At 45.6% G+C, this 24,221-nt stretch overlaps 2 protein-coding genes across 2 annotated transcripts in view; one reads left to right on the top strand and one right to left on the bottom strand.

The window, feature by feature from the left end:
• The first annotated feature begins 347 nt into the window (after positions 1-347).
• On the top strand, positions 348-6,420 carry LOC123994075 (neuronal PAS domain-containing protein 4A-like). Its single transcript, XM_046296565.1, has 8 exons — positions 348-861; positions 1,342-1,505; positions 1,601-1,703; positions 1,821-2,130; positions 2,246-2,355; positions 2,458-2,593; positions 2,726-4,446; positions 4,569-6,420. Exons 1-8 carry the CDS (start codon positions 687-689, stop codon positions 4,595-4,597), a joined length of 2,748 nt encoding a protein of 915 aa, XP_046152521.1. The 5' UTR covers positions 348-686; the 3' UTR covers positions 4,598-6,420.
• A 1,366-nt stretch (positions 6,421-7,786) lies between these two features.
• The window catches only part of mrpl11 (mitochondrial ribosomal protein L11), a 55,133-nt gene continuing 38,698 nt past the window's right edge, over positions 7,787-24,221 (bottom strand). The window contains exons 3-6 of the mRNA XM_046295445.1: positions 14,790-14,885; positions 9,684-9,777; positions 9,075-9,234; positions 7,787-8,025 (exon numbers count right to left, since the gene is read on the bottom strand). Of these exons, the coding sequence (XP_046151401.1) occupies positions 7,923-8,025; positions 9,075-9,234; positions 9,684-9,777; positions 14,790-14,885 (453 nt within the window). The 3' untranslated portion in view covers positions 7,787-7,922. The remainder of the gene's footprint in view (positions 8,026-9,074; positions 9,235-9,683; positions 9,778-14,789; positions 14,886-24,221) is intronic.

Here is a 24,221-nt window from a genome sequence, read left to right as displayed (position 1 = left end):
TCCGTCTACGTTTTACGCTTGTCTCCGCCCATTCCTCGGTTTTGTCCAAATCGGGCTTTTTGCGTAGCCGGAGCTCCCGAAATCAAACCAACGTCATCACTTGGTAGAGGGAAGGGCTGACGTCAGAAAATAGCTTCCAAAGGGAGAGGGTATGAGCGGGAGGGGGAGCGGCAGAAGTAGAGAATTTCACCATTGCTAGCATTGAATCCCCCTCGTCCACCCTTCCCTCTAGCCCCCCTTCTCCCTACTACGTCGGTGTTGGCGCGTTGGGAGCCCCCCTTCATCACCGGAATCCCGGCCTATATAACTTACTCGAGAGCAGAGTCCCTCCACCAGATTTACGGGATCCGGACATCTGGGCGAGAGACGGCTACTACAGCCGCCGAATCACTCACACTCTGAACGGGGGAGATACATTCAACGGCTAGCCAGCAACCTTGCTGGACGCTGTGGCGGAACCGAAGAGGAAAAAATAACTGATAGGAGAAGGTCTGAAGCCTTACTCTGGAACGAGCTGAGATGAAAGTCCAATAGTACTACGACAAGGTTATTACTACTAGCCTATCTCTGACACCTCATCTTGAGGGAAAGATACCCAGACCTCATCTGACGCCACGGTCAATACTATTCCATTAAGTTACAATTTAAACTGCAGGGAATTTAGTCAATCACTATAACAGGCTACAATGTATCGATCAACGAAGGGAGCGTCAAAGGCTCGGAGGGACCAAATCAACGCGGAGATTCGGAACCTGAAGGACTTGCTTCCCATATCCGATGCGGACAAGGCACGACTCTCATACCTACATATCATGTCCCTTGCCAGCATGTACACCAGGAAATCGGTTTTCTTCTCTCAAGGTAAGCCCCGATTTAGTTTATAATCGACAAGTTCAAACTCACTGTATAATCCATAGCCTACCTATACATAGCTACAAACATTTGTGAATGAAACATATACTGACAGACTTTTGCTTCAATCTGTTTGAGCTAGTGGCATGCTACCGTGAGCTTTATGTGTTGAATCAACAGGTGCCATATGTATTGTCGAAAGAGACAGTTTATGAACTTCATATCTACATGTGAATTATGTCATTTAGGAATACATATAATGGGAACATTATTGTGTTTGGTTTGAAGTTCTTGGGTGAAAAACGCTTTTAGAGCCGTGTGTCGCTTTCCAGTTCTGAAACGCTTCTATCGCTATCCATGGTACTGAAATCTAATGCGGTTGTTCTATAGCTATTGCTGGGAGCAGAACCGTTCCACTGGTGCTATGATGACATCCATTAGCTAGACAGAAACGATAATAGCTTTTTTTTCATCATCTTTTGTTTTTAGAATCGGGATCTGCTGGCAGTCTCGAGGAAAGCGCGAGGTTCCTGTCTTTCCACGAGCTGTCAGAGCTGGTGCAGGAGCTACCTGGGTTTCTGCTCCTGTTGACCGGGGAAGGCAAGCTGCTCTACCTGTCAGACAGCGTCTCCGAGCACCTCGGCCACTCCATGGTGGGTCCACGGGAGACCATATAATGTTTCAATATTAAGCTCATAAGTTAATAAAAATGTAATGACAATATGTTTAATATGAACTCCTCTTTCAGGTGGATTTGGTTGCCCAGGGTGACAGTGTGTATGATATCATTGACCCTACTGACCACTTCATCATGAGGACCAACCTGGCCCCTCCTACGTCACCTGACACAGGTAAGACATGCCTCCATATTTCCAGTGGTACAGAACACAGTTACCAATGGCTTGCATTTATTTCCCTCAGATCATTGTTGATACTCACAATCCCTGCTTGCCTCTTCTTTCCCTCAGATCATCTATTCCGTTGTCGTTTCAACACTTCCAAGTCGGTGCGCAGGCAGAGTGCCGGGAACAAGCTGGTTCTGATCCGGGCGCGCTGCCTGTCCCCTCCCTCCTCCTCTTCCACCCCTAGCTCCTACTGGACATCCAACCCTGTTTGGATGTGCTTCTGTTCCCCTCTGGAGGCAGTCCCCACCCGCTTTGGCCCTGGGGGGGACCAAGTTCCTGCTCTTATCCCTCCTGCTGCTGAGAACAACTTCTTCCTAGCCTCGTTCCAGTCTCAACACAGCCGAGACATGAGGCTCCAGAATGCACAGGACAGGTGAGGTCACACCCACTAACAAGGCAGCGCCAACTGTTCCATTAGATCTTCTGAGTGATAATATAGTTCTGAAATATCATAAACTTACCATGTCTTCTCTCCATCTTCCCTGCAGTGTCAGTGTTTACCTAGGTCTCGATGTGTCAGCCCTGAGGTCTCGTTCCTGGTACAGCCTCCTCCACCCACAGGACCTGTCACACGCCTCTGCTCAGCACTGCAGCCTGTGTAAGTACCAATTCAGTGATACCACACAACCACCACACAATTACACCGTATCCACTTACACCCGATGTCTGATGTTGTTGTTCCCTCTTTGTTCCCCTACAGTGAGAGAAGGAGGAGAAGGTAGATCTGAGATGGTGGTACGGGTGGAGTCTGCAGACCAGTCCTGGGTCTGGCTTTACATGGTACTGCAGCTGGAGGCAGGAGACAGCCCCATCAGCAGCAACAACTACATACTTAGGTACTAGCTCTACCCTATGATAGATCATCATAACACATCGCCAAGAGATATAAAGGAGATGACTGATTGCAATAATCAGAAGGGAATCTTACTAACCATTTTTGTCTCTCACTCTTTCTGTTTCTCTCTCAGTGAAGCGGAGGGGTGGTCAGTGAGACAGCAGCTGAGCACAGAGCAGACACAGCTGACCCTGGTACTGAGTACCAGTACCTCCCGCCAGGACAGCTTGAGCCTGTCCAGCCCAGACCAAGTCTTCACCCCCAGCAGCAGTGGTCTCTCAGCCCAGTCCTTTGACTTCAGCATGACTGTGTCGAGTGTGGGCTCCTCCGATGAGACAGGGGGTGCCACTACTGAACCCATGCAAGTGGAGGGAGACCCTCGCTCCAGTATTTCCTCTATTGAGGAGGAGAGCTTCTTCCAGCAGCAGCAGATGCCTGCCCCTGTCCAAAGCCCATCCGCTGCCTCCTCCCCCACCCCGGTTACCGTTGCCACGGTAGCAGATCTGGACTTCCTCACTCAGAACATTCTCTTGCCCCCTTCCTTCCAGCTCGAACCTCCGCTGCCTGCCCTTCCCCTGCCCCTCCCCCCAGCGCCCACCTCTCAGGAGCAGCAGACCAAAGAGTTTGTGTGCACGCCCCCCTACACACCCCAACTGGGCGGTGGCAGCTTCCTGTTCGGCGAGCCCCTCTTTAGCTTCGACCCCACTGGCACCACCACACCCCCTCCCTCCACCACCACAGCTACAGCCACCACCTCCATTGCCACCTCCCTCTCCCCCTCCGCCCCACCCCCCCCACCCACCACAGCCTCCAGTCCTGCTCCCCCCTCCTCCCTGTGCCTCACTGGCCCCTCCACTGACCTGTTCTTCCCTGCTGATCCCTGCAGTGGCTCTCTCTATGAGAAGCTACCCCCCACCCCTGACAGCCCTGGGGATGGGGACTGCACAGTGATGACCTTGCCTGAGGTTCGGGGACCCCTGTATGTAGATGTCCCTTTAGGGTCCCTTCACTACCCCCTCGAGGGCCTCCTCACCCCAGAGGCCTCCCCCGGTAAACAGCCCTGTCTCTCTTTCTTCTCCCTGGAGAGAGAGAGGGAGAAGGAGAGAGCAGAGATCTCCCTCTTAGCTCAGCACATCAGCTCCTTAGCAGAGGGATTCTACCTGGATCCTCTCTTATCCAAGCTATCCCCTCCTTCCATGTCCCCCTCCTCCTCCCCTCCCTCCCCCTCCCTCTCCCCATCCATAGACACCGCTGGTGTTGACCCTAGCCACATGCTGGGAGAGTTTTACCCGGTTAAAGCGTGGAGAGGCCTGGACTTCCCCATATTCCATGATGATGAATCTCTGTTTGAAGAGAGCATCTTAGAAGCCCTTCTCCAGGACTTCTCCACCCCTCCGCCCCTCTCCCCCAACCCGCCCTCTCCCCCCAACCCAGTGTGCTGGCACTCACCCTCCCACTTTGAGGGGGTCAGCCACTTCTGTAGCGTCCAATCGGCGCACTGTAACCCCACGGCCGGGTGCGGGGCGACGTTGGCCGGCGAGTCCGGGGCGATGGCAGAAGTGGAGGGGCTGGTGGAGGAGCCTATGGAGATTGAGGTGGCGTCATCACCTCTGTCCACCTGTTCCTCCATTCCAGCATCCCCTCCCCTGCGACTCACTGCCTCCCCCACCTCCGCCCCCTCCACGCCTGTCGACCACTCTACACCCGCCGTGCCTTGCGCTCAGTCCCTCCTGGAGGAGCTGGCCGCCCTGGAACCCATGTTTGGGGCAGGTGCCTCGATCGCCCCCGGCTTGGGTCAACAACCTGAGTTGTATCAACTCCAGTGTCACCAGCCGCCACAGTGCTTCCACAAAGGTGAGAATCATCCAGTTCACTTGTTCTACCGTCTTTCTCTGTTTGAGAAATGAATTAAGATGTTTTAAACCTGAACATACCAGACTAATGTGCCCTTCCTCTTTGTCTCTTGTGTTTTTCAGATGGGAGTGGAAGTGTTCCCCCGTTCTAAATAAGTCTGTGACTTACTTCATTAAGTATGGCATATTGTCATATTTCGTGGAGCTATTTTACTGAAAAGTAAAAATGATTTAAGTGTATAAATATATACATAATGTATACTACTAAAGGACTTGAACTCCTACATGTCTACCGAGAACAAAGATTGACTTCATATTTTTGTTAATTTATTCATTCCTGTATTTCTATTTCAACAAATGGTGCAACGTTTACATAAGGGTGCAACGTTTACATAATGGTGCAATATATACATAATGGTGCAACATTTTCCAACCGAATGGACCCACAACTGACTGAGTTTTGGTTCCATTTGGTGCCTCACAGCTTTTCTGTAACATGAGCTTCAGATTGGATCAGACAGAGACGTAAACAAAACCTCTGACCTTGTAAAGCGCCGTTTAACTTCCAGACGCGCATTTGTATTCACTCGTAGTGAAAAACCTGTTGTGAACAAAAAAAAGAACACATTCCTTGACATTTGAATAGGAAAATGACTTAACAGCACTATTGCTTGTAATGCAGCAACGCAAACCCAAATCACAAATGTGATGAAAGTCTATGTTTACAAAATCTCTACTGACCTGGTACAACCGCTGACAGTAGCTGACAAAAGGGGATCCGATTTCCTCACTCACATCTTCAATATTTCGTTTCCACAGAGAGACACATAGTTCTACTCTGACCTTCTGGTACTCCTCTCTTGTCATGGCCTTTAAGGCCATGTCAAAATGTACAAATACCGTCGTCAAACTAAGCTGATACTTCATACACTTTGAGCTTTGAGTTTGCAGGCTGCACATTTTAAAACATTTGACTTCATGTTATTTCTCCATTACAAACTTGTGTATCAATGTGATGTGCAAAGAAAATACAATACAAAACATATGAAGACAAGAGATCTTGGAATGTCCACAAGCAGGAACGCATGACAAAAGTTTTCCGGTATTTATTAGGTGTTGCCAAATAGAAATCGTCTGGAAGTTACTCAACAACTGTGTGTGGTTCTGTTGTGTACAGGACCAGCACATTGTACAATAGACTGACTGTGGGCTCTTTAGGTCACCGTTCTCTTGGGGTTGGCTTGAAGGGTAGCTATGCTGGATTTTCTTGCAGCATTAATATTTGCAATGCTGGCAGTTCATAGCGGCTCCTGTGTGCCTGGCATGGCCATGGCCGACTGAACTCTAACTGAACTCTTTCTCCATGTCCATTAACCAATGGACAGTCACATCATAGCTCGAATGGAGTTACGGTGTAGTGAGACACAACACGACTACGTGAATGAAAATGTGATTCTTCTTTTTTGAGAGGGGTTGGAAGAGAAAAAAAATGGAAGTTTTGTTTTAAAAAATGACCTGAAAATAGTGTGATGGGGTGCCATTTCTATTCAGTTCCTCCTAAGTGACACGGGTTGAGAATGGTACTATTCCCATGGTGTCAACATGCTAACGTAGAGTTGTCTACGGTCAAGTAAAGGATTGATTCCTACGTTCTAGCTATTAAATGCTAAGTTGAACATATGTGTAGGTATATTATTGTATGTGTTATATTGAAAACAATTATTGATGTTCAATGCATAAAGCATTATGTCTGTGGATATATGCACATGCCGTTTTTTTGAAGGGTTGTACACATTTGTACATTTGTATGAATACATCAGTCTGTACATAGACATTTATATTGTTTAAGAGGGTCTATATACACACATGGTGATATATTGAAGAATGGACATTGTGGATCAGTGTTCTTTTGTGTTGCTGATAAGTGTATTTGATTGTCAAACAAATGCATTTATATTAAAGTGCACTTAAAGCGGTTGGATCTCTGTCGTCACTGTCAGTCCTCCTCGTCCTCCTACCCACAATCATCATCCCTCCTTCCTCTCTCCTCGTTTCTTCCCCTGGAGCGAGCTCCGCTCAGCAACAGCACTGACGCACACACACGAGGAGACAGTGTCTCATATCATCTGACTCAGACTGACGCACACGCTCCACACCGAGGCTCTCACTCACACATGGCCTCCCACTTAAGCAGGCGTGCTTGCGCTGACGTTGAGACACCCACACAATAGGACCCCCCCCCCCCCTTTACAAATAGCAGCTGCCCACACTCACTCAATGTACCTGCTACACTGACAGCGCGCTGTGATGGTTTCAGACTCCATATATAGGCATTCCTGTCAGAGCTCTGATTCAAGCAGCCCCCCCTTTCCTCAGCCTCCAATTCAGATGGGAGAGAGCGAGCGAGCGTGACGGACAGTTATGAAGAAATAATGCTTCAGAACCTAATTATACAGCAGGTGGATAAATCATGTACTATCAATCCCTGACTAGTACCCAGTGCAAGTACTGTGCTCTTCACATCATGGAGGGTACATTTGGGTAAAAATCATTAGATGACTGATGGGCATGGCAATGTCACAGTGTAAATGAATCCTGCCACCTCTCTCGTCTCCTTTGACATTTATTACAGTCACCCCCCAGGTACCTGAAACCTAATCTCAGCAGCAGAGCTGCAGGAACAGGGTACAAATAGGAGACCTTCAACACCGTAAAAACTAAACCTGGAGGGACAAAGCCCTGCCATACCATGCTGGTTCCTGCAACCGAACATTTTGTTCCAGCACCATACCAGTCACTGCAGTGAGCCTCCTGGATGTGAGCGCAGCAGAGACAATAGAGCAGTTCAGCTATCGCCTGTCATCTTGTGGCCAAGAAAATTAGTACACTTTTAAATATCTTGCAGCATTTGGTGAAGCCACATCAATAAGGGATTCTAGCCTTCACCTGGATTCACTTGGTCAGTCAGTCAAGGAAAGAGCAGGCGTTCTTAATGTTTGGTCAAGTACAGTAGTTTCCAGATCCATCCGTGTTCAAGGTGTCCTCTTCCTTTCTTGATACCCTCATCAAACGGTGTTAAGAGTACAACGCTGTGTTGGGAATGCAAATACATGGCTCCCCAGAAGCACAGCCAGAATGCCATTAGCCACACACACTCAGGTTTGACAGATGGCAAGCAAAAGAAGATGCAGCATTTTGTATAACAAATTCCTTTAATAAAACAAGTTGGTCTTGGTTTATCAAGAGAGGAGATGCATTCCTTAAATCAAATATTTAAACTCTGGAGGCAAAACATGAATCTTGCTGAGAAAACTGGCATAAATACAGTCATACACTTGAAATCATTCATAATAACAGACGTTTATTTCGCTTAGCAATACAGAGCAGAATGAGTTATGACAGAATGTGTGTGTATGTGAGTGGTATGTGTAGGTTACAGGGTCTGTATAAATACATCGGTAGCATAGAGGGCGGCTCTCATTTCTTCTTCACTGACACTGCCTCGTCTGCAGCTGCTGCCTCCGCTCTCAACCTCTCCTCCTTCTCCTCCAGGAAAGTATTGTACTCCTCGGCCGATAAACTGCAGGTGGGATGAGAGGGAGGGAAGGAAGGAGAGAGGGATCAAAAGAGGGGAGGAAAAATGAAGTAGTCCTAACTGAATAACAGTGCGTCACAACAGAACCATAACAGTGCCAAATGATGACAATGACACTTATTTCCAGTCTATCAATGCATATGAGAGTACAATAGAGGACCAAAGTATGAGTCATAATACCCATAAAACCTAGCGGTCAAACAAGGAAATGGTTCCAATCCCCCCCCCCACCATTCATCTCTCTCATAGGTGATTTTAAAAACATTTAAAAATAAGGGCTGCGTTTCATGTAGGCTTACCCTGGCATGATGTTTTGATAACCTGTAAAGCTCTTGAACAAGGCAACTTTTACCAATATATTCGCCTGTATTTACCCCCCAAAAATGAAACGCAAATTAGCTGCTAATGTGGCCATCATAAAAAACTACAAATGCATTATCTGAATGAGACTGCCGAATCGAGGCAAAGGTAAGAATCTCTGGATTAACTAATGTTATCTACATTAGGAATTCATAAATTGGCTACATTTCCTTAAATGGAAAAATCTGAAAACTGTCTTGTGCAAGTCTTAAATTGACACAATACCTGTTAGCTAAGATGTCAGCTAGAGATGACGTGCAGAAGCTTGCAGGGATTTGTCTTGCATGATGATGCTAATTAGCATTTTCAAATCAGAGTAAATAGAACCTTTATATACTGATAAAAGTCACCTTGTCCAACAGAGATTTACACAGTTATCAACACGTCACGCTAAGGTAAGTCTACACAAAACACAGCCCTTATTTGAAGTGTTTCTAAAATTCCCTATGGGGAAAATTTATGGTGGGAAAATTATTGGAACCATTTCCCTGTTTGACCACAAGGTTTTATGGGTATTATGACAACTCCACTGTGGGGCTCTATAGAGTATGACCCTATAGTTTTTCATTACTATGTATTGTACCAATATTATTCATGTGTGTGCGTCACAGTGCTTTAGTGCTGAATCACATTTATGACATCAATGACACTGGGCACTTTGAGGAGGGTCTTACTCGTTGACGATCTCAATGCCCAACGAGCGAGCCGAGCCGATGATGCTCTTGACGACAGTCTCTATAGAAGCGTTCTGCATCTTGAAGGCCTCGTCTTGGGCCTTGACCTGAGCAATCTCATACACCGCCCTTACAGACACCTTTCCTGCTATCTCATGGCCTAGAGATGGAGAAAGAGATGGAGTCCAGAATGGGAATAAGATGAAGAAACTGAGGGGAAACGATAGACAAGAAACCAAGGGGAGCAGAGGGTGGAAGAAAGAAACGCTGGGGAGCAAAGGAGAGCCGAGTGTGGGGGAAAACGAAGGAGCGACCGGAGAGAGGGAGTAGCTGGTGCAGACGGGGGAAATCCATAATTCTCTTTCTTCAGCCCACCACCTCTACCACTACCTTCCTGCCTGTAATTGCCTGGCTTAAAGTTCCCCGTCGATCATAAATATATCATCAATCAAAGACATTCAATCTCAGCCCTAACGCCCTGTGGGAGACGTCGTCTGTCTGTCCGTCCCTCCGGTACAGGGCTAGTCTGGCCTCAGACAGACAGACATTTACAGCGATGGAGTAAACGGAAGAACAGAGTGGCACCAGTCAACAAGGTCCAAACCTTACCTGTTTTGCTGGCTCCTTTCTGGATGCCAGCCGCCTGCTTGAGGAAGTAGGACACTGTGGGTTGGCCAATCGTCAGGTCATACGTCCTGTCAGGCTGCAGGGAGGGGGAGAAATGGTGAGGGACAGAGTTTTAGATGCCTTTTAAACCATCAATCAAGGTGTGATCAAAAGAGGAATGGACGCTTTATGAAGTGGAAAGTTGCTCTCCCAACCTCGGTTCTGCATTACCTTGTCAATGGAATGATCTATCATTAGTGACTTCACATTGAAATGACACCATTTGTCCCCATCTATGAAATAGCCATTAGTTGGGACCCAATGATCCTGGCATGGATCCGGTAGACATTCAAGAATTACTCTTGATTTAGGGATGGTGACTTTGTAAAATAAGATTTGCTACTTCTTTCTTTTTGTTGAACAGGATGAGTCAGACAGGGAGAGAGAAATGAACACAAGACAGATCAAGGTTGCAAAGGTTCCAAACGCACTGTGGCATGCTAGGGAGAGACACATCCACAACACGAGCTAAACCAGGTCTGTCTGGGAGATCGCATATATGGAGAGACACATCCACAACACGAGCTAAACCAGGTCTGTCTGGGAGATCGTATATATGGAGAGACACATCCACAACACGAGCTAAACCAGGTCTGTCTGGGAGATCGTATATATGGAGAGACACATCCACAACACGAGCTAAACCAGGTCTGTCTGGGAGATCGTATATATGGAGAGACACATCCACAACACGAGCTAAACCAGGTCTGTCTGGGAGATCGTATATATGGAGAGACACATCCACAACACGAGCTAAACCAGGTCTGTCTGGGAGATCGCATATATGGAGAGACACATCCACAACACGAGCTAAACCAGGTCTGTCTGGGAGATCGCATATATGGAGAGACACATCCACAACACGAGCTAAACCAGGTCTGTCTGGGAGATCGTATATATGGAGAGACACATCCACAACACGAGCTAAACCAGGTCTGTCTGGGAGATCGTATATATGGAGAGACACATCCACAACACGAGCTAAACCAGGTCTGTCTGGGAGATCGTATATATGGAGAGACACATCCACAACACTAGCTAAACCAGGTCTGTATGGGAGATCGTATATATGGAGAGACACATCCACAACACTAGCTAAACCAGGTCTGCTAAACCAGGTCTGTATGGGAGATCGTATATATGGAGAGACACATCCACAACACTAGCTAAACCAGGTCTGTCTGGGAGATCGTATATATGGAGAGACACATCCACAACACTAGCTAAACCAGGTCTGTCTGGGAGATCGTATATATGGAGAGACACATCCACAACACGAGCTAAACCAGGTCTGTCTGGGAGATCGTATATATGGAGAGACACATCCACAACACGAGCTAAACCAGGTCTGTCTGGGAGATCGTATATATGGAGAGACACATCCACAACACGAGCTAAACCAGGTCTGTCTGGGAGATCGCATATATGGAGAGACACATCCACAACACGAGCTAAACCAGGTCTGTCTGGGAGATCGTATATATGGAGAGACACATCCACAACACGAGCTAAACCAGGTCTGTCTGGGAGATCGTATATATGGAGAGACACATCCACAACACAAGCTAAACCAGGTCTGTCTGGGAGATCGTATATATGGAGAGACACATCCACAACACGAGCTAAACCAGGTCTGTCTGGGAGATCGTATATATGGAGAGACACATCCACAACACGAGCTAAACCAGGTCTGTATGGGAGATCATATATATGGAGAGACACATCCACAACACTAGCTAAACCAGGTCTGTCTGGGAGATCGTATATATGGAGACACATCCACAACACTAGCTAAACCAGGTCTGTCTGGGAGATCGTATATATGGAGAGACACATCCACAACACTAGCTAAACCAGGTCTGTCTGGGAGATCGTATATATATATCTATACACCGCTCAAAAAAATAAAGGGAACATTAAATAACACATCCTAGATCTGAATGAATGAAATATTCTTATTAAATACTTTTTTCTTTACATAGTTGAATGTGCTGACAACAAAATCACACAAAATTTAGCAATGGAAATCAAATGCATCAACCCATAGAGGTCGGGATTTGGAGTCACACTAAATTAAAGTGAAAAACCACACTACAGGCTGATCCAACTTTGATGGATTGTCCTTAAAACAAGTCAAAATGAGGCTCAGCAGTGTGTGTGGCCTCCACGTGCCTGTATGAACTCCCTACAACATCTGGGCATGCTCCTGATGAGGTGGCGGATGGTCTCCTGAGGGATCTCCTCCCAGACCTGGACTAAAGCATCCGCCAACTCCTGGACAGTCTATGGTGTAACGTGACGTTGGTGGATGGAGCGAGACATGATGTCCCAGATGTGCTCAATTGGATTCAGGTCTGGGGAACGGGCGGGCCAGTCCATAGCATCAATGTCTTCCTCTTGCAGGAACTGCTGACACACTCCAGCCACATGAGTTCTAGCATGGTCTTGCATTAGGAGGAACCCAGGGACAACCGCACCAGCATATGGTCTCACAAGGGGCCTGAGGATCTCATCTCGGTACCTAATGGCAGTCAGGCTACCTCTGGCGAGCACATGGAGGGCTGCGCGGCTCCCCAAAGAAATGCCACCCCACACCATGACTGACCCACCGCCAAACCGGTCATGCTGGAGGATGTTTAAGGCAGCAGAACGTTCCCCACGGCGTCTCCAGACTGTCACGTCTGTCACATGCTCAGTGTGAACCTGCTTTCATCTGTGAAGATCACAGGACGCCAGTGGCGAATTTGCCAATGTTGGTGTTCTCTGGCAAATGCCAAACGTCCTGCACGGTGTTGGGCTGTAAGCACAACCCCCACCTGTGGATGCCGGGCCCTTATACCACCCTCATGGAGTCTGTTTCTGACCGTTTGAGCAGACACATGCGCATTTGTGGCCTGCTGGAGGTCATTTTGCTGGACTCTTGCAGTGCTCCTCCTTGCACAAAGGCGGAGGTAGCGATCCTGCTGCTGGGTTGTTGCCCTCCTACGGCCTCCCCCACGTCTCCTGATGTACTGGCCTGTCTCCTGGTAGCGCCTCCATGCTCTGGACACTACACTGACAGACACAGCAAACCTTCTTGCCACAGCTCGCATTGATGTGCCATCCTGGATGAGCTGCACTACCTGAGCCACTTGTGTGGGTTGTAGACTCCGTCTCATGCTACCACTAGAGTGAAAGCACCGCCAGCATTCAAAAGTGACCAAAACATCAGCCAGGAAGCATAGGAACTGAGAAGTCGTCTGTGGTCACCACCTGCCGAACCACTCCTTTATTGGGGGTGTCTTGTTAATTGCCTATAATTTCCACCTGTTGTCTATTCCATTTGCACAACAGCATGTGCAATTTATTGTCAATCAGTGTTGCTTCCTAAGTGGACAGTTATATTTCACAGAAGTGTGATTGACTTGGAGTTACATTGTGTTGTTTAAGTGTTCCCTTTATTTTTTGAGCAGTATGTATGTATATATATATACATATATATACATATATACACACTAAATGACCAAAAGTATGTGGACACCTGCTTGTAGAACATCTCATTCCAAAATCATGGGCATTAATATGGAGTCGGTCCCCCCCTTTGCTGCTATAACAGACTCCACTCTTCTGGAAGGCGTTCCACTAGATGTTAGAACATGGCTGCTGGGACTTAGTTCCATTCAGACACAAGGCCATTAGTGAGGTCAGGACTGATGTTGGGCTATTAGGCCAGGCTCGGAGTCGCTGTTCCAATTCATCCCAAAGGTGTTCGATGGGGTTGAAGTCAGGGCTCTGTGCAGGCCAGTTAAGTTCTTCCACACCGATCTCGACAAACCACTTCTGTATGGACCTCGCTTTGTGCACGGGTTCATTGTCATGCTGAAACAGGAAAGGGCCTTCCCAAAACTGTTGCCACAAAGTTATATGCTCTGCTGTAGCGTTAAGATTTACCTTCACTGGAACTAAGGCCTAGCCTGAACCATGAAAAACAGCCCCAGACCATTATTCCTCCTCCACCAAACTTTACAGTTGGCACTATGCATTGTGGAGCAGGTAGCATTCTCCTGGCAACTGCCAAACCCAGATTTGTCGGTCGGACCGCCAGATGGTGAAGCATGATTCATCACTCCAGAGAACACGTTTCCACTGCTCCAATGTCACTTGGCATTGCGCAGGGTGATTTTAGGCTTGTGTGCTGCTCGCCATGGAAACCCATTTCATGAAGCTCCTGACAAACAGTTCTTGTGCTGACGTTGCTTCCTGAGGCAGTTTGGAACTCGGTAGTGAGTGTTGCAACCGAGGACACAATCATCATTCCTATCCTTAAGTTCCCATCACTTATTATGAGCTTGTGTGGCTACCACGTCGCGGCTGAGCCGTTGTTGCTTCTAGATGTTTTCACAATAACAGCACTTACAGCTGACCGGGGCAGCTCTCGCAGGGCATAAATTTGACTGACTGACTAGTTGGAAAGGTGGCATCCTATGACGGTGCCACATTGAAAGTCACTGAGCTCTTCAGTAAGGCCATTCTACTGCCAATGTTTGTCTATGGCGATTGCATGGCTGTGTGCTTGATTTTATACACCTGTCAACAACGGGTATGGCTGAAATAGCCAAATCCTTTATTTTGAAGGGGTGTCCACATGCTTATGTTTATATAGTGTATTATATGAAGCCAAACAAAGCGCATGAATGATAATTACTCTGTGGAGATTGACATGGCAAGGGAAATTCTACTGTACACAAAAGGACATTTGTGTATTGAGGAGATGCTGTTAGTGACCAGCAGATGGAGCCCATGAGTAGCAAAAATGATTCTATCCTTTTATATGCTCTAAATTCTGTGTGACTTTTACATCCCCCTGGATAATGCTTAATGAATGCAAATGGAAAAGCATTCTTCAGTGTAACAGTATGAATAATGGAGGTTCTTGGGTAATGTATGCAGTCAGTGAAATCAGGCAGGATCTCTGAAAGGGCAAGCTGTAGGGGGCAGGGGCGGGTACACTGAGTAGGTTGCAGGCCCTAAGTCTGGTATAAAGAAAAACAACTTTAAAATAAAACACACCTTAACGTGGATCTTGATGGGCAGAGGGATTCCTTCCTTGAGCTCTTTGGTCTTGTCGTTGAAGTCCTTGCAGAACTGGCCGATGGGGATGCCCTTCTGATGGAGACAGCAGGAGAGAATACAGTGAAGACAGACCGAGACAGGCAAACATTTTTTTAAATGGATGAGGTGTCTGGAGCCGCAAACATCCATCAGAGTGTCACTTACGGTAGATGCAGCGAGCTGCTGGAATACCAATGACTAGCCTGGGTCTGTCAATCAATCACAGGGCTTCTCAGAGCGGGCTGAGTGTATGAGCACGCATGGCTGCCCCGGGGAGTGAGAGCATCTGCAAGTGTGGTTGAGTTCATTGTTTCTGTAGTTTTTTGGGGGGTGGTTGTTTTTGTGTTGGTTGTGTACTCAACTGTGTGTGTGTATGTCAGGGTATGACAGAATGCATGTGCTTGGCCGGTGCCTGGGAGACCATGTGATAAATGAGCCTCCTGTTTCCAGTGCCTGCCAGGCAAACAAAGAAAGCGAAATGGATGGGTGACATTAAGTCGACAAGCACCCCCACTCCCTCTCCTAGCCTGGCTCCACACTCTCCTAGCCTGCCTCCACACTCTCCTAGCCTGCCTCCACACTCTCCTAGCCTGCCTCCACACTCTCCTAGCCTGCCTCCACACTCTCCTAGCCTGCCTCCACACTCTCCTAGCCTGCCTCCCCACTCTCCTAGCCTGCCTCCACACTCTCCTAGCCTGCCTCCACACTCTCCTAGCCTGCCTCCACACTCTCCTAGCCTGCCTCCACACTCTCCTAGCCTGCCTCCACACTCTCCTAGCCTGCCTCCACACTCTCCTAGCCTAGCTCCACACTCTCCTAGCCTAGCTCCACACTCTCCTAGCCTAGCTCCACACTCTCCTAGCCTAGCTCCACACTCTCCTAGCCTAGCTCCACACTCTCCTAGCCTAGCTCCACACTCTCCTAGCCTAGCTCCACACTCTCCTAGCCTAGCTCCACACTCTCCTAGCCTAGCTCCACACTCTCCTAGCCTAGCTCCACACTCTCCTAGCCTAGCTCCACACTCTCCTAGCCTACCTCAAACACAGCACAATAAGCCATTCCTCAGAGTTGCATTGGGAGGCAATGAATATAAAGCAATCTAATTACTGCTGCTGAAATGTAAACTGACCACCCGCCATCCTTATCCTAGGGCAACAAACAAGCTCTGATTGAAATGTTCATTTCAGAGTATGCGAGGAACGAGAAAAACAGATTTTTACAGTTGAATGGAGCTTGTGTGCTGCTGTGATGGACCGTGTTGAACACTGCCTGCAGATCTTAAATGTCTCGAATGAAAAGCCATTCATCCCAGCAGACATTCTTCAATGACAGGAGGAGTATAACCTTTATTTGGGACTAAAGGAGCAGAAAAAAACTATTTTTTAGCTTCACTCCATAAAAAAAATTACATTCAAAAAATCCTATGTGAATTGATCTGTCAATCCATCCAATCAATATTACTGCCTCTATGCATTTTCTCTCAGCCTTTAAAAAAACCCATCCTGAATGAAGTCACAACTTTCTCACGGCTGATATTGTTTCAGAGCAGATGAGGCACATTTGAATTATATCTCTCATGAAATGAAACCATAAAGTCCCTGGAGCCTCTCCCTCTGATTTGATGAAGAGGAATCCCATGTCAACCTCATTGCCATCTATTGCCCTAAAAACAGAGCTAAACAAACAAATGGGGCGGGGCGGAAGGAAGGATGGAGAGAAAATGTCTAATTAAATATGGATTACTATAAAAGGTTGGGATGTTGGGGAGCAAGTCGCTGCCTCACACAGATCCGGGCTCCCCTTTCTTCTGTTCTCCCCCAGCAGATAATGATCCGTCAGAGACTCTACGGCCAAGGAACAATGACATGAAAATCCACACAGACTAGCAGGGAGTAGAGGAGATGGGTCTAATGTGGTTATAAAGTGCTTAAGCACAGACAGGGACATTCACCGAGTCAGACAGACAGATAAGCATTTCTGCTTAAGCTCGACACAGAGGATGACATGAAAGGGTCACAGACCGGCAGAGATGCTGTCCCATGGTGTTAGCAACATACTAAGGGGAGAGAGAGAGAGTGAGAGATACAGAGAGATAGAAAACGTTCACTATGGTGAATCACTAAAACATTACAGAAATACACCACGGGAAAAAGAAAGAACAGCACGTCAAAAATCAGCTCAATGTAACTGAAGAATCCATAGAATCTAACCACTTCTGGGAAAATTAGAAAACACAGAACAAACAACAAGAGTTATCTAGCCAAAACGGAGATGTATGGATAAACCACTTCTCCAATATTTTTGGCCCTATTACAAAGAGCAAAAACATATGACTAAATACAAATCTTAGAATCAAGTATAACATACTACCAGAACACACTGGATTCTCCAAATACATTGAATGAACTACAGGACAAAATACAAACTCTCCAACCCGAAAAGGCCTGTGGTGTTGATGGTATCCTCAATGAAATGATACAGACAACAAATTCCAATTGGCTATACTTAAACATCATCCTTAGCTCTGGCATCTTCCCCAATATTTGGAACCAAGGACTGATCACCCCAATCCACAAAAGTGGAGATAAATTTGACCCCAATAACTACCGTGGGATATTTGTCAACAGCAACCTAGGGAAAATCCTGGGACATTTCCTCAGTGAAAACAATGTACTGAGCAAATGTCAAATTGTCTTTTTTACCAAATTACTATACGACAGACCATGTATTCACCCTGCACATCCTAATTGACAAACAATCAAACCAAAACAATGGCAAAGTCTTCTCATGCTTTGTTGATTTCAAAAAAGCCTTTGACTCAATTTGGCATGACGGTCTGCTATACAAATTGATGGAAAGTGGTGTTGGGGAAAAACATACAACATAAAATCCATGTACATAAACAAGTGTGAGCTTAAAATGGGCAAAAAAAACACTTCTTTCCACAGGTTCGTGGAGTGAGACGGATGCAGCTTAAGCCCCACCCACTTCAACATATATATCAATGAATTGGCTAGGGCACTAGAACAGTCCGCAGCACCCGGCCTCACCCTACTAGAATCTGAAGTCAACTATCAACTGCTTGATCTGGTGCTTCTGTCCCCAACCAAGGAGGGCCTAAAGCAGCACCTTGATCTTCTGCACAGATTCTGCCAGACCTGGGCCCTGACAGTAAATCTCAGCAAGACAAAAATAATGGTATCCCAAAAAAGGTCCAGTTGCCAGGACCAAAAAAAGTCAGCAAAAAAAGAAACATCCTCTCACTGTCAACTACATTTATTTTCATGTGAAAATATTTGTATGAACATAACAAGATTCAACAACTGAGACATAAACTGAACAAGTTCCACAGACATGTGACTACAGGAATGGTATAATCAAAAGTAAGTCAGTATCTGGTGTGACCACCAGCTGCATTAAGTACTGCAGTGCATCTCCTCCTCATGGACTGCACCATATTTGCCAGTTCTTGCTGTGAGATGTTACACTACTCTTCCATCAAGGCACCTGCAAGTTCCCGGACATTTCTGGGGGAATGGCCCTAGCCCTCACCCTCCGATCCAACAGGTCCCAGACGTGAGATCTGGGCTTTCGCTGGCCATGGCAGAACACTGACATTACTGTCTTGCAGGAAATCACACACAGAACAAGCAGTATGGCTAGTGGCATTGCCATGCTGAAGAGTCATGTCAGGATGAGCCTGCAGGAAGGGTACCACATGAGGAGGAGGATGTGTTCACTGTAACACACAGCGTTGAGATTGCCTGCAATGACAACAAGCTGTGATGCTGTGACACACCGCCCCAGACCATGATGGACCCTCCACCTCCAAATCGATCCCGCTCCAGAGTACAGGCCTCGGTGTAACGCTCATTTCTTTGACGATACACACAAATTCGACCATCGCCCCTGGTGAGACAAAACCGTGACTCGTCAGTGAAGAGCACCTTTTGCCAGTCCTGTCTGGTCCAGCGACAGTGGGTTTGTGCCCATAGGCAACATTGTTGCGGTGATGTCTGGTGAGGACCTGCCTTACAACAGGCCTATATGCCCTTAGTCCAGCCTCTCTCAGCCTATTGTGGATAGTCTGAGCACAGATGGAGGGATTGTGCGTTCCTGGTGTAACTCAGGCAGTTGTTACCATCCTGTACCTGTCCCGCAGGTGTGATGTTCGGATGTACCGATCCTGTGCAGGTGTTGTTACACGTGGTCTTGCCACTGCAAGGACGATCAGAGGTTTGTCCTGTCTTGCTGTAGTGCTGTCTTAGGCGTCTCACAGTACGGACATTGCAATTTATTGCCCTGGCCACATCTGTAGTCCTCATGCCTCCTTGCAGCATGCCTAAGGCACGTTCACACAGATGAGCAGGGACCCTGGGCATCTTTCTTTTGGTGTTTTTCCAGTCAGCAGAAAGGCCTCTTTAGTGTCCTTAGTTTTCATAACTGACCTTAATTGCCTACCATCTTAGATGTTAGTGTCTTAACGACCGTTCCACAGGTGCATGTTCATTAATTGTTTTTGGTTCATTGAACAAGCATGGGAAACAGTGTTTAAACCCTTTACAATGAAGATCTATTTGGATTTTTACAAATTATCTGTGAAAGACAGGGTCATAAACATTTATTTTTTTGCTGCGTTTACAAATTCCATCTAGACACCGTTGCCCTAGAGCACACAAAAAACGACACATACCGTGGCCTAAACATCAGCCCCACAGGTAACTTCCACAAAGCTGTGAACGATCTGAGAGACAAGGCAAGAAGGGCATTCTATGCCATCAAAAGGAACATAAAATTCAACATTCCAATTAGGATCTGGCTAAAAATATTTGAATCAGTTATAGAACTCATATTGTTGTGCCCTTTATTGTTGTGAGGTCTGGGGTTCGCTCACCAACCATGAATTCCCAAAATGGGTTAAACACCGAATTGAGACTCTGCATGCAGAATTCTGCAAAAATGTCTTGTGTACAATGTAAAACACCAAATAATGCATGCAGAGCAGATTTAGGCCGATACCCGCCAATTATCAAAATCCAAAAAAGAAACGTTAAATTCTACAACCACCGAAAAGTAAGCGATTCCCAAATAGTCTCTTACAAAGCCATCACCTACAGAGATGAACCTAGAGAAGAGTTCCCTAAGCAAGCTGGCTCTGGTGCTCTGTACTTAAACACACCCCACAGAGCCCCAAGGACAGCAGCACAATTACACCCAACCAAATCATGAGAAAACAAAAATATAAATTACTTGACACAGAAAAAAAAAAAGAAACGAAACACACAGAAAAAAAAAAACCTAAACAAACTAGAATGCTATTTGGCCCTAAACAGAGAATACTTATTTTCCACCATAATTTGCAAATAAATAAATAAATAAAGTAAAAATCCTACAATGTGATTTTTTTTCTCATTTACCTATGATGAAAATTACAGGACTCTCATCTTTTTAAGTGGGAGAACTTGCATAATTGGTGGCTGATTAAATACTTTTTGACCCACTGTATGTGTAATTCTGTGTGATTAGTTAGGTATTCAGTAAATAAATAATTAAACCCCATTTTTTATTGCTGATTCAACTTTCAGATGAGACTGAATTAAGATGACGATTAATATTGACTGCTATTGATGTAAAATATTACTAGGTCTTTAATGGTTTATTTGGAAGATAACAGCTCTATAAATATTATTTTGTGGTGCCCGACTAGTTAATTACATGAACATGATTAGCTCAATCAGGTAATATTAATTACGGATAAATTATTTTATAGAAAAGCATGTCATATCACTTAATCTGGCATAGCCAAAGACACGACAGAAGTTTACATGCACATTAGTCAAATACATTTCAACTCAGGTTCACAACTCCTGACATTTAATCCTAGTAAAAATTCCATCTCAGGTCAGTTAGGATCAGCACTTTATTTTAAGAATGTGAAATGTCAGAATAATAGTAGAAAGAATGGTTTATTTCAGCTTTTATTTCTTTCATCACATTCCCTGTGCGCCAGAAGTTTACATACACTCAATTAGTATTTGGCCGCATTCCCTTTAAATTGTTTAACTTGGGTCAAACATTTCTGGTACCCTTCCACAAGCGTCCCACAATAAGTTGGGTGAATTTTGACCCATTCCTCCTGACAGAGCTGGTGTAACTGAGTCAGGTTTGTAGACCTCCTTGCTCACACACACTTTTTCAGTTCTGCCCACAAATCTTCTATAGGACTGAGGTCAGGGCTTTGTGATGGCTACTCCAATACCTTGACTTTGTTGTCCTTAAGTCATTCTGCCACAACTTTGTAAGTATGCTTGGCGTCATTGTCCATTTAGAAGACCCATTTGCGACCAAGCTTCAACTTCCTGACTGATGTCTTGAGATGTTGCTCCAATATATCCACATAATTTTCCTCCCTCATGATGCCATCTATTTTGTGAAGTGCACCAGTCCCTCCTGCAACAAAGCACCCCAACAACATGATGCTGCCACCCCCGTGCTTCACGATGGTCATTATGGCCAAAAAGTTATATTTTTGTTTCATCAGACCACAGGACATTTCTCCAAAAAGTATGATCTTTGTCCCCATGTGCAGTTGTAAACCGTAGTCTCAATGTTTTTTATGGCAGTTTTGGAGCAGTGGCTTCTTCCTTGCTGAACGGCCTTTCAGGTTATGTCGATATAGGACTCGTTTTACTGTGGATATTTTACTGTTTTACTGCTCCCAAGGATGAACCAGACTTGTGGAGGTCTACAATTCCTTTTCTGAGGTCTTGGCTGATTTCTTTTGATTTTTCCATGATGTCAAGCAGAGGCCCCAAGTTTGAAGGTAGGCCTTGAAATACATCCACAGGTACAACTCAAATTATGTCGAATAGCCTATCAGAAGCTTCTAAAGTCATGACATAATTTTATGGAATTTTCCAAGCTGTTTAAATGCACAGTCAACTTAGTGTATGTAAACTTCTGATCCACTAGAATTGTGATACAGTGAATTACAAGTGAAATAATCTGCCTGTAAACAATTGTTGGAAAAATTACTTCTCATGTACAAAGTAGATGTCCTAACAGACTTACCAAAACAATAGTTTGTTAACAATAAATGTATGGATAGGTTGAAAAACTAGTTTTAATGAATCCAACCTAAGTGCATGTAAACTTCTGACTTCAACGGTATATATAGAAAGAGAGAGGGCGCATATGCAGAGCAGACCAGAGATGTGAGCATGTTAAGCAGTTGGAAACAACGCTCATGGAGAGGTGCTTGCGCGGCGCTCCATGTGCTTTCCTACGCTCTGCTAAAAACCACTCCACACACACAAAAAAAACGGGCCCTCCAAATTCACTCCAATCATTAAAAATCACAATTTAACCAACACCCATCTATTTTTGTGACTACCTTGACCTACCAATTTGTATTTAAGTATCGAAACCAAACCCTATGGATTTGAATGTAAAGTATTTGAATTAACATGAGAAGGCTACATGTCATATTAAACAGCATGTAAACACTCCATATAGGTCAGGAGCCAGACAGGGAGCCGAGAAGGAATGAAAATGAATTATTTAGGCTGTATTATTTCAAGGCTATAGTCTACAAATAAATACACGGAATGATTTGGTTTGGCTATTTGTTTCAAGTGCATGTGGCGGTTCTAGCTTGTAAGGCGTCCTGGGTGAACCCCCGTCCTTAGTGTCCCCGCCCGCCTGCACCAGAGGGCGCCTCGTGCCAACCCCGGCGACTGTCAGAGTCGCCCGTACCCAAATCTGCTACTGAATTTTGTACTAGTCTATTAATACATCTCTGTAAAAATTTGTCATCTCTCCCATGTCTTATTCGATTAGTATTTTTGAAAGCGTAAGGATACTAATTCAGCCATAGTTGTCCTGAAATGTTTATTGCTTGTCAACATTTTACTCCCTCCTCTGCTTAACATAACACAAATACATTCATTATTAATTTCGGTTGCCTATCCTGACAAAGTTTGTTCTCTAGAAAGTATTTGACTTTGATGTGTGCCACAGAGAGTAATTGAGAAAATGAGTAACGGGGGGGGGGGGGGGGGGACCTCTGGTAGGTGGAGACTTGTCACAACAGGTGAGCAGTGGAGAACATCCTCTCCACACTTGCAGAGCCACTGGGGATGCTAAACACCCTTTTGGCCACACTTACCAGGCTGGGCAGGGATGTGGAGTTGTTTTAAAATATTTCTATAGATAGGCCTAAAGGTTTAGGCAAAATAACCCAATCAAAACGGAAAGCTCCTTGAACGTGGGAATATGCCAGGCCTATTGGGCCAAAATCAATTATGGCCTATTGTATTGATAATAGAACAAAAATGAATGAAACATTTAGTTGAAACTAAAAATAAAAGATGTTTAGTTCATAAATACCTTGCTACGATGACACACTTATCTACCCACCTTAATTCCTTTCTTTTAGCACGTGCACGTAGTAAGTATGTGGGATGGGATAAGGGATGTCTTTTCAGACAATGAATCTTTAGTTATTCTTTAGTTGTGGACACTACATTACCCCAGTCCCTCTCTTGCTTCTCATCTTTGTAAGTCACCTTGATTTAGCACCTGTGCTTTTGATCAGTTTCTTTATGAAAATATTTAGCAGTAGCTAAAGCAAGCAGCACACAAGCAGACTACAAATGCATGCTGGCCGGGCGTGCCCTGAGCTCCTAAAGTGAGCGCTACTGGAACGGGCAAGAAAGTCGATGCTCCAGCCTATGGGAATCTCAGCTCCAAATTGGACAAGCTCTAACCACTAGGCAGGTAGCCTAGTGTTTAGAGCGTTGGGCCAGTAACCGAAAGGTTGCTAGATCGAATCCCCGAGCTGACATGGTACAAATCTGTTGTTCTGTTCCTAGGCAGTCAGTGTAAATAAGAATTTGTTCTTAAATGACTTGCCTAGTTAAATAAAAATATATATAATACTCTGGAGCAAACAGACTTCTGGAAAGTTAAAGGCAAATTGACTGAGCAGACAATGAAATGGCAGACAGTGAAGGTGGGCACAAGGTAAACTATATCAGGTAATCATTTTAATGAATACATTACATGAGGGGCCAGTCAGTGGGGCGTTTGACGATGACAGGGTGAGCTAGTATCCTTCTCGCCCCCGCACTTTCTAATAGCCTAATTGAAGTCATTATTGGGATTGAGCCGTGTTGGTAATTGTAATGAGGCTCTTTAAACTGGCAGTGGAGTCTGGCATGCCATGAAAGCAAGGTTCGCTTGGCTCCCTGACTACCCATGACATTTATAGCAGAGAGGGAGAGCAACTGACGGCCGTGGAAGAGACACTGAGCATTTGCACCCTGGTCAAATAGCCAACCCTGGCCCTGCTCCACTCCATCTGAACATCTAATCATCCCACAGTAAGAG

The sequence above is a fragment of the Oncorhynchus gorbuscha genome, linkage group LG13 (genome assembly GCF_021184085.1).
Source record: "Oncorhynchus gorbuscha isolate QuinsamMale2020 ecotype Even-year linkage group LG13, OgorEven_v1.0, whole genome shotgun sequence".
Classification (NCBI taxonomy): Eukaryota; Metazoa; Chordata; class Actinopteri; order Salmoniformes; family Salmonidae; genus Oncorhynchus; species Oncorhynchus gorbuscha.
Note: the sequence above shows the minus strand (reverse complement) of the source record. Positions and strands in the feature narration are given on the sequence as shown.

Coding starts and splice junctions, on each gene's coding strand:
- LOC123994075 (XM_046296565.1), top strand. CDS start 687: ATGTATCGATCAACGAAGGGAGCGTCAAAGGCTCGGAGGGACCAAATC. Junction 862..1,341: donor ATCGGTTTTCTTCTCTCAAG/GTAAGCCCCGAT, acceptor TTTTGTTTTTAG/AATCGGGATCTGCTGGCAGT. Junction 1,704..1,820: donor TCCTACGTCACCTGACACAG/GTAAGACATGCC, acceptor TCTTTCCCTCAG/ATCATCTATTCCGTTGTCGT.